Source organism: Geospiza fortis, unplaced genomic scaffold, assembly GCF_000277835.1.
Source record: "Geospiza fortis unplaced genomic scaffold, GeoFor_1.0 scaffold424, whole genome shotgun sequence".
Lineage (NCBI taxonomy): Eukaryota > Metazoa > Chordata > Aves > Passeriformes > Thraupidae > Geospiza > Geospiza fortis.
The window spans coordinates 733622-744112 of record NW_005054354.1 but is presented as its reverse complement, the minus strand read 5'-3'; the positions used below and the strand labels follow the sequence as shown (position 1 = coordinate 744112).

General features: G+C 39.4%; 2 protein-coding genes across 2 annotated transcripts in view; both read left to right on the top strand.

The window, feature by feature from the left end:
- Positions 1-330: 330 nt before the first annotated feature.
- On the top strand, positions 331-10057 carry GTSE1 (G2 and S-phase expressed 1). Its single transcript, XM_005423537.2, has 11 exons — positions 331-349; positions 526-609; positions 1335-1398; positions 1475-2078; positions 2942-3092; positions 4268-4639; positions 4827-4899; positions 5377-5625; positions 6743-6941; positions 8536-8676; positions 9619-10057. The coding sequence occupies exons 2-11, from the start codon at positions 531-533 to the stop codon at positions 9700-9702; spliced, it is 2016 nt and encodes a 671-aa protein (XP_005423594.1). The 5' UTR covers positions 331-349; positions 526-530; the 3' UTR covers positions 9703-10057.
- Positions 10058-10338: 281 nt separating this feature from the next.
- Positions 10339-10491, top strand: part of TRMU (tRNA 5-methylaminomethyl-2-thiouridylate methyltransferase) — a 10471-nt gene continuing 10318 nt past the window's right edge. The window contains exon 1 of the mRNA XM_031059031.1: positions 10339-10344. The gene's annotated coding sequence lies outside the window, so the exon portion shown is untranslated. The remainder of the gene's footprint in view (positions 10345-10491) is intronic.

Below are 10491 nucleotides of genomic sequence, written 5' to 3'. Positions count from 1 at the left end.
GGGCCTTTCCCTGTTTGCCTCGGGGGAAGGGGGGGGCCTGTGCGAGCTCGGCTGAGGTGGGGCGTTGGGCGGTCGGTGGGATGGTGAACTGCGTGGCGTCTCATAAGCCACCTTTTGGGTGGTGCCCAGCGCCAGGATGAGTAGCAGTGCTAAATTAAACTAAACCACAGGAAGCGTCATTTCAGCGTGAATAGGAACTTTACATTGAGAGTACACTGGAATAGGCTGCCCGGGGAGGTCCTGAAGTCGCCCTCTCTGGGGATATTGCTAACCCATTTGAGGCGTTCCTGTGTAACCTGCTCCAGGTGACCCTGCCTTGATATGGGATTGGACTAGACACTCTCCAGAGGTCTCTTCCAACCCTCACTATTCTGTGATTCTGTGTGGCAGTCCCTAAATATGAGAGTCTTTAAAGGGAATGTTTACCTCCTCACTAATTCAGCAGTGTCATCAAGGTCTGTGACCTTGTTGTTCGGTTTTGGGGTTTTTTTAAACCTCTTGCATGTCTACTTCTATATTTTCCAGCTACTATGGAGGAAAAAAAAGAAATGTCAGTAGATAGCCTGAGTCATTTGACTGAAGAAAAGCTGGATATTTGCATGAGCAATGGTAGGTGGAGAACATGTTGAGTTATTCTCTATGTGGTATATCCCCTGTTACAGGCTAGGCCAGCTCAGAGCAGTAGACATCCTCTGTCTGCCTTACATCATGCTCTGTGTACTCACCTCCTTGGATGGGCTGCTGTTGCTCAGAAGCCTTCCGAGGAGCTTGTGGAGCATGGTGCTAAAGCTTGTGTAATAGTGATAGATGTCACCAACCTCTCTTCTGTATATCTAATCTGAGTTCATCCCTTATCCATCAGCTGCTGATTTATTTAATGTATATATTAACTAATAAGAAAAGTAATCTTTCTCACTGACTCCTGCTACTGTTCTGTAGTAACCAGAACAAGAAGAGTACTGATGGGTGGGACACATGCACTGTCACATAGCTCTCTGACTCCTGCTACTGTTCTGTAGTAACTAGAACAAGAAGATTACATGTTCTCACTTATTTTGATTGGAGGCTGCTGATAAGCTGCATTCCATGTTGCTGTTACAGCTGCTTAGAAATTACCATTAAGCTGTTTCCCACAGTATTTGGGCATCTCACAATTATGCTCATATTCACAATTGTACCTTAAATTTCTTGGACCTAAAATACGTTTTCCTAAGTTTAACATTTTAAACTTGGTAGCTAAACTTATTGCCAGCTGACATCACTCACCAAATTGTCAAAGCATAATGCAATCATTTTCATTGCAAATCCATGCTGTGACAGAATCCTTTTTATAGTTTCAGACTTTCCTCTTCTGACTGATGAAAAGTTTGATTTTGACCTTTCACTCTCTTCAACAAGGTAAGTTATGTAAGTACTGTAGACCCTTCAAAATGGACACATGCACGGTGCTGGCCTAAATTATTTTTCTTTGTAGTGGAAATGAAGATGAAGTTTTTGTTGGACCTGTGGGACACAAAGAAAGATGTATTGCTGCCAGTATTGAAGCAAAAAAGAGTGTGTCTGCTTTTGATGATAAACGCATGTGGAGCCCACTTCAAGGAGAGAAATTTGTGGAAATTTTCAAAGAAGCTCATTTGTTGGCACTGCAAATAGAGACTGGAAGCAAGGACGAGGAGACCAAAATAAGCCAATCAGAAGAACAGGAAAACAAGATTGTAGAAACATTTGTGGAGGACTCAAAGTCAAAGCTGAAGATACTGAGAAACAAAAACATAGCAATAAGTCCCAGGCCCGTTAAACGGGAGACATACTGTGTGCAGGATAGCCCAGCATGTCAGCTGCCACCTTGTTTTCAGAAGCCATCACAGAAACTTGTGTCAGATGGCAAAGTGCATGCTCTTCCTGCTCCTCCTAACAGAAGCCCTGTTAAAATTAGCGTGTCTCCTACAAAAAATGCCAGTTTACCCCTAACAGAGGAGCGGGAAACTAAGGAAACAAATACAAAGGCAATTGGCAAACTACCAGTGGCAAAACCTTCATCTGCTTCTGGAAAAAGCAATTTGTTGACAATTGACAAGGTAAAGTCAGGTTCTGGGCAATGTTTTCTTCAAGTGAAGTCTGTGTTTTATGAATATTTAATCTGTCTACAATATTTTTTTTTCAAAAGCAAACTTTAATCTTCTGGTGCTTCTCTACCTCAAAATCCTTAGTCAGAAAACATATATAGAACAAAAAATGAGGGTAGGTACCATGGTATAGTAACTGATTACTTTGTCTATTATGACTATGTAGAGCATTTGCAAGTAAATTTCTTTTGTGTTCTGGTTTGGTGAATACTATAATTCTTGGCTTCTCTTCTAACTGGTTTCTGACACTGCTGTGTTGCTGGTAAAATTACTACACTGTTACACTTCATGTGTAATTTTATACTTAATGTGTAAAAGCGGCTTTATTTAAACCTTGTCAATGGAAATGTATCCTTGCATAGCAAGGAAACAGTTGTGTTAGTGACCTTGTGAGCACAAATCCCAGTCTTTTGATAGAATGTATTTTATTGCTCTACACTTTATAGCTTGGCCTCTAGTATGTATTACAGATTTTACTGAAAATGTGGTAGGGGCCTCTCAAGAACCATCACCTATAGAAATAACAGGATTCTGATATACTGCTGCCTAGGCTGAATCTTTTTATTCTCTAATTCCTTTAAGTCCATACTCAATTTTGTGGCAGAATAAAAATAACTGTTTGCTTCCTAGATCTGATGTTCCAATTCTGTATAATAATCCAGATACAATGATTTGTCTCTAAGAAAATTCAGTTCTTAAAATGTCATCTGAGTTAAAGAGCTCCTCTAAAATTCACAAGTAAAAAGTAACAATACCAATATAAATAATGACAAAATAATGTGTTAAATAGGGCATTTTTTTTTCTTTTGATTCAGCCTGGCTTAAGGAAGATGACATATCTGAAATGTCCTCGTGTTGCCAGTGGTCTCACAAGGAAGACTGCGTCATCATCATCTTCATCATCAGTTTCCAGCATGAACTCAAGTCTTAATTCAAGTTTACCAATTTCTCCTATAGGCAAAAAAGGTAATTGCTGTTACTACAGATTTGTGACACAAATCAATTTTGGAAATAGCTAAGCATTTTCCGGACTTTGGATTTGGAAATATTTTAATGGTATTCAGTACATTCAAGCACTAAAAAGTATTTTGTATGGAGAATAAAATTTTCTAGGCTAACCCAATAAATCCCTGTGGACTAAAGATAAACATTAGACATCCATGATTTGTAGATTGACTAGATTCATGCAAACCTGATGCCTACATGTGAACATCTGACACAGCTAGAAAGGAAGCAATGCCCCAAGAATTCTCTTCCCTTTGTGCATGATCTCCTCTATTAGAGCCAAGAACGTGAGCTTCTGAATGCTCTAAGATTGTCTGACTGGAATTAAAAGAAAAAGAAAACACCAAAACAACTGAAATTTGGAAGGAAGTGGGGAGGCATTATTCCATGTTTCTGTAAGCCTAAATAAAGGATGAGCTTTACTCAAGCGGATGGGAATAACACCTTTAGGGAGATAACACAGCCAAGAGGCTTGGACTGTGTTGAGACCATGAATTTCACCATTTCAGTAAGCCTCAAAGGATGAGGAAAATAGTCTCCTAGTAGTACTGATTGATGTAAGGACTACAGTTCTTGTACATCTATCAAAATACCAAGTTTGAGCAAATTTTTATTTTGCACCTTCTTTTTGGGAGATTAATATCATATTATAAGAAGCTTAGTGTGAACTATTTTATGCAACAGAACTGTCTAATCAAGATTCCTGTTAAAGTAACCTACAGGCTAAAAGTAAGAACTTCACAGAAATCTGGGAAAAATGCTTGTGTGGTAGTTTAGCCTGTAGTGTTAATCAGTGTAACTCAAACTGTTAGCTCCTTGAAAGGCTGCTTAAGGGAACAGGGCCAGCTCTGCTGGGGGTAATTGCTGGAAGTAATTTGAACCTGCATGCTGTTCTGGCATTTCTTGAAGAATATTCTTTCACTTGATTGCAATAATTCAGGAATTTGGTGAGAAGATTATAAAATAAAATTGCCAAAGAATTTGAGGAATAAATTTTCAGTACTTGTATATATTCTCCTTAAACTTGTACTGTTTGAACCTGAAGTTAAATGCTGTAAATTGCTGCTTTTATTTCCTGTGTTAGTAAAATTATTCTGCTTAGTCAAAAACTATAGAAGTACAACTTTCTATTTCAGGAAAATCAAGCATGCCATCAAAAGCTAGTGTGAGTAAGCTTTCAACTAGTACAGGCAGGCTGGCCCTTGTCAGACCTGCTACAGTGTCATCTCTGCAGGCTGCCAATACTGAGAAATTCAGGAAGCAAGTGAGATCAGCTAGCACTCCCAAAATACCTAGTGCCATGAGCCTGCCTAAATCTTCAGCTTCTACAGCATCATCTGAGGCTGCAGGCAGTGGAATTCGGAGACCAAGCTCTGTTTCCAGTCTGCAGCAGCTCTGTCAGCAGAATAAAGATGGGACTTCAGCAAAAGGAAGCCTGTGTCCAAAGCCCAAGGCTAGAATTTTGTCTGCTTCCACAAGTCAAACTAAGGCTCCTGTGAAGACTCAAGGTAAGCACATAATTTGTATGGCCTGTCTTCTACTTTGGTTATTAAAAGCAGATGTTACCTTGAAGGCTTGTTATTTGTTTCATTACAATTCCACCTTTGGGAAGGAATTAGTATTTAACTGAAAGATAACTGCTATATAAGAAATAAATATGAATCTGATAGCAATTAACAAAAATTTTCTCTTTAGATGCAACACCAAACAAGTTGGCACCAAAAGCAACACCGTCTCTTGGATTAACATTTTGTGGCACACCTGGAAGGTAGGGCTTCACTGAAAATTGAGTGCACTGAGGCATCCTTCTTAGCAGGCAACATGGTTGGGTGTCACAACAGTCTTTTTTAAAAGTTCTAACCTCATTGTCTAGTCCCTTGAGACCTGCCAAGTTAGACACGTTCATTGGAACTGAGTCTTCATGTCAGTTCAAATTCAGAACTCCAGTAGAGGGGAATCCAGACAACGCCTATTGGAACTGATTTAAAACAAATCAAAACCCAAAACTAAACCAAATAACCCTCTCACTCTATTCAGAAGAGGTTTCTTTGCAGTGCTAAATAGACTAAAATAATTCATAAAAGAATTCTGATTGAGTAAAGCCTTTACTATGCTGTGATCATCAAACTTAAGGTGACTACTGTTCCCTTACTGACCGAAGGGAAATAGATTTCTGTCATTTGGTAGAATAGTGTTATTCAAACAGTTTCTAGAAGGTATTGGCTAAGGTATGTTCCTCTTCTAGTGCCATGGCAGTCAGCACTCCTATGAAAGGCTCAGAAGATAAGGCCTTCCAGGGTTTTTGTTTTCCTGAGAGGTTTGCCACCATGACTCCGGCCAGTGTGAAGCGGTCTGGCCTGCCTACACCTGTCCGTCGGATCTCAGGGTTCCCAGCAGTGACTCCCAAAACTATACCAAGAATGCCAACTTCTCCACATGCTGCATCTCTTCGGCAGAGCTTCAGCTTTTCTACCAAAAAGACTTTTACAGCTGGGTAAGACAGAAATCTTCATGTATGAAATGAGTATTGTAGGCAAACTGCCTCTTAGTGAACTCTAGTGATGACTCTTGGGTTTCAAGGGCCTCTGTGAAATGTTAGAATGAACCATTTGAGCATACAAAGCTGTGTAGGCCTAATAAAAACTTAAAACTTGTGACTGGTAAAATGGTATAAGCCGTACTGAGGTGAGTCAATATCTAACACTAAAGAATTACAGCTTTAATAGGAAATTATTTGTATTTCTTGAGCAAGGGAAAAATTTAAGACTTGTGTCTGATGCTCTGTTGTTGTTTTGCTATTGCCTTCTGATGAAAGGAAACAGCTGATTAAAATGCATATTACTTTTAACTTTTGTTTTATATTGTTGCCAATGGTCTGTAAAATGACACTTTTTAAAGCATCAGTCAAAAACCCAAGGATTTTGTTGAGTTGAACTTTATTTTCTGAGCAGTTTTACTTATGTTTTAATTCTCTTTTTTTTTTCTTTTCTGTGAAAGTAGTGGTACCTTCTTCATATTATCCACCCAGCATCTTCTGACAAGAGCCATGTATATGTACGCAGGCCTGTTTTATGGCTGGTGGAGAGGAACTGTAGGAATGATTCATGGCTAGAAAACTGTGTCATGTTACTTAGGCCAAATGTCTCAAATAGTCTTTTCTCTCAAGGAAACAATTATTCTGTCTACAGTGACTTTATCATACTAATCAGATTACAGCCCCTGGTCCTCCAGCCAGTGTCAGCACTTCCTTTCAGCAGGGACTGAAGTGGGCTTGCTCAGTGATACACAAAATCAATGCCTCTTTGCTAGCTGTTCCAAGTTTAGAAAAAACAACAAAAATACCTTGTGTGAAGTTTAGGCTGGATGGAAATGTCAAGTAAGATTAAATTCTTCATAATCCCTTTTTTGCATGAGTAGGCTATACTTTTTCTGCAGAATAAAGTATTTTGTATTTTGTGGGTAACTAGCATTTTTTTGGATAAAAATATGGGAAGCCTTTTGGTCGTTAAAGCTTGGGGTAAAAAAGGAGGCAATGAGGTTAGAAATTGGCTTTTCTGTCTTTAGTTAATACTGATTAAAAACTCAGTTATCTCTGATACTCTTTTCCCTAGTTCTAGACAGAAACAAGAGAGTAAAACACAGACATCTTCAGAGGATGATACGTCTCCTCCAGCTGTGCTACCTCTTGTACTTAACTTCTCGCCAGAGAAAACTGCTACGGAAGGAGCAGAAAATGCATTAAAAGAGGCAGAAGTACACAACGAGCTGGCTAAAACACAAAATGAGCTGGCAGAAGAGAAACAACCTGAGGTAAGAAATGAAAATATATTTTTCTACAAAACTGCTAAGTAAAGTGCTTGAGTTATTTCAAGATAAGGAATAAGTAGGGAAACCACTTCAGTATACATGAAGTTAAAATGTATTAGAATAATGAAATAATAGGATATTCTGAGTTGGAAGGGACCCATCAGAATCATCAAGTCCAGCTCCTGGCCCTGCACAGGGCACTCCAGTAATTACACTGAACAGTTCTTGAATTCTGTCAGGCTGGTACTGTGACCACTTCCCTGGGGAGCCTGTTCCAGTGCCCAAACACCTTCTGAGTGAAAAACCTTTTCCTGCTGTCCAATCTCAACCTCCCCTGACTCAGCTTCATGATGTTTTCTTGAGTCCTGTCACTGATCATGAGAATGAAGAGATTGGTACCTGCCTGTCTACTTTCCCTCATGAGGGTGTTCAAGACCACAGTAAGGTCTCCCCTCATCTCCTCTTCTCCAGGTTGAACAGACCAAGTGCCCTCAGCTGCTCCTCATAAGGCTTCCCCTCCAGCCCCATCACCATCCTTGTTGCCTTCCTCTGGATGCTCTCAATTAGCTCAATGACTTTTTTTTATATTGTGGTGCCCAATTGGCTGTAACCATGTGCACCCTCTAGTGTCTATATTTAGCACTGATCATCATATGCTCAGTATTTCCATTAAGTGTGTTTCCATCTTAAATGCACTGTCAAATACTTGCAGATTGCATATTAAATTTCTACTTTTGGAAGAGTACTGTAAAGTCCTTGTAGCTTCAATTAGGAAAGTAGTGTTGCAGTCATAAAGCTCCTTCAGGGATTAAAAAACCCCTCCAAACCCAAAACACAGCTTTAGCTAAATTCAGGCACCTAAAAGGAGTGTAAATCTGCATACAGTGAGGGAGGATTAAACCCCAAAGTCCATATAGCAGTAAACTTCAGTGCCAAGTAATTATTTCAGTGAACACTTCCCCTCTCTCAGGAATGTAGTGGCTTCATGCTGAAAGCTGGCACTCCACAGGCATTAAGAATAAAGGGCTAAAGTTGTAGTTCTGAAATATTAACCTGACAAAGTGGCTATTGATTTACAAATACTGAGGTTTAGAATAATCTGTGGATTAATGCCTTGATGTTATTTTATCAGTATGTTCCTTGTTAGCTTACTTGGTGGCATAAGTGTGTGTTTCAGAATTGCTTAGTACATGTATGGGGTAGTTAAACTGGACAAAAGGATAACTAGAGTGTGAAGCTGTAGAGAATAGTTTATATGGCTAAATAACATTGCACAGTAACTGTAGTTAAATCATTTAAGTATTAAGACGATTACTAATCTTCTGTTTTAAATTTAACTATACTTTTAATTGTTTTATGCCCCAAGGCATCTCTTTTGCTTTGCCTTACTGCATTTTCCCTGTGATGCTAGCCAGAGAGTAAGAGCTGAGGGTTTTACACTATGTGCAATGAATCCTGCATGAAAGATACCAAGCTGTAAATTAAGCCTAATCTGTGGTTATTACAGCTGTATAAGCTAAATTGATTGCATCAATGTATATGAAGGAAACTTGCTGAACAGGGAGAAAACCTGATTTTCTTTTTATTTGTTTTAAAGGCTTTACTGCTAGATATTGGAGCAGACAAATCACTCCCACACACTTCTGAATGTGAAAGCAGACCTTTGATTGACCTTTCCAATACTCCTGAAGTGAGTAAGATTACTTCTGCAAAGCCTGTGTTATCTGGGCAGATAAAGGTAAGCTTTATTCACATCATCTGGTGCAAATTATGTTAGCAGAAAAATGTTAACTGTCTGCAGAGCAGTTCCACACTATAGGAATTATTTAATATTAGCTCAATAGGATATGCATAATTAGGTGCTCTTAAGAGAATGTCATGTTTAAAAACAAACAATGTGTTCTGAACTAGAGCTCAGTAAGCAGTCTGTAAAGGAAAAGGAGAAGGATGGAGAAAGAACTTAGGACCTAAAGCAGTTGTTACAGAATAAAACTGTTCTGAAGCAGGAAGTGAATGTTGTCTTCAGTAGAGTTGGCATGCTTATTCTTGTTTAACCTTTCTTGCACATTTTCAGTTCTTGGCAGCAGCTCATTTTTATCAAAAAAGGGATACCTCTCCTGTTGAGCTCCTTTCCTGAGTTGGAAGATGTGTGCTGTTTGAATCTGCTCTAAATTTTACAAGCATTTTTATGCATTAGTGGCTTGAAGGCAGATGCCTTTAGATCATTGTTAGATGAATGCTGGTAACTGTGAGGATGCAGCCTTTGACAAAAGGTGTAGTTGAGCTCAGTTAACCAGGCCCTTCAAATTTTGTCAGAAGAGGAGTATTGCAGAACTCTGCCTTTGGGGGGCATGTTCAGAGGAGTTCAGAAGTGCTGTGTCCTGTCTGGATGGCACTGTCACTATAATATGCATAGTAGTGAAACTTAGAAAAGGCTTTGAGGTTTTTAAGGTAGGTATGGGCAATAACCACCGTTTTGAGAATCTTGTGCTTATCTAAAAATGAGTGTGTTTTTAAAAACCTGAACACAAAAGCTGGGGTGTGGTGCTTGTATTTGTCTTCTAGATACTAATAGGAACCCTAAACAAGAAAAGTACTTGAGAATAATAGAGATTATAGCTGCTAGTAGCTCTGCACAACAGTTGACTACAATAGCTAAATGTTTCTGTTTTTCTTTCAGCTAATTGATTTGAGTTCTCCTCTTATCACTCTGAGCCCTGATGTAAACAAAGAAAATCTGGATTCCCCTCTACTGAAGTTCTGAATTTGAACTGAAATGAAGAATTCTTAGCAACTGTGATCTTTGAAGTGGTTTTGGTGTTATTCCTCATTTGTGTAATTTTTTGAAGATGGCTGTAGATTGTCTGATGAACTGAATTAACAAAATAGAATTCTAACACTCTTGATACAGTCAGTCTGATAAAGGTTTTGTTCATGGATATGCTGCAATGGATGTATTTAAACTATGTTTTTCTAAGGCAAAAAAAATTGGAATTGTAATTCCAGTTTCTGAGTTGTAAGCCTGCCTTCTTGCTTCTTAGCAATTGTCATTTGATTCCTCTACGTACAACAAAGTTTTAATTTAAAATAAATGAGTTGTTTACTAAACCTATACAAAATAGCAACTTTTTATTGCGTGCTTTGGGTAGACTTTTCTAGTGTTTTGCTAACAAATGCTAATATGTAGGTAGAAACTATTGGACTTCAGGGTGGTGTAGCAAGTTTGGAAACAGACATTTTAGTAGTGAATGCCAGTAGAATAAATCAACAGCAAGGAGAAGATAACAGCTTGTTACTGCCAGATGATTTAGTCTTCCTCCAGCTGGGATAAACTTTGGCTTATTGAGGGATAACGGACATGAAGCAATCGAAGGGAGATGTTGCCTTTATCTGACTCCCGGCGCTGGTCCTGTGCTTTAGGGGCAGTGGGAGGGGTCGGGCCGAGCCTGTGTGCGGGTTGCGGGTGGCCTGGAGGGGGCCAGAGGTGTCCCGGCTTCCTTGGCCCGGTGCGCTCCCCTGCCCGGCCCTGCCCGGCCTGGCCCTGCCCGGCGCG

What these genes read in the sequence shown, in the direction of transcription:
- GTSE1 (XM_005423537.2), top strand. Translation starts at nt 531, where the DNA reads ATGGAGGAAAAAAAAGAAATGTCAGTAGATAGCCTGAGTCATTTGACT. An exon ending in ATTTGTTGACAATTGACAAG is followed by an intron (nt 2,079 to 2,941) that starts GTAAAGTCAGGT and finishes CTTTTGATTCAG; the next exon opens with CCTGGCTTAAGGAAGATGAC. An exon ending in GGCTCCTGTGAAGACTCAAG is followed by an intron (nt 4,640 to 4,826) that starts GTAAGCACATAA and finishes TTTTCTCTTTAG; the next exon opens with ATGCAACACCAAACAAGTTG.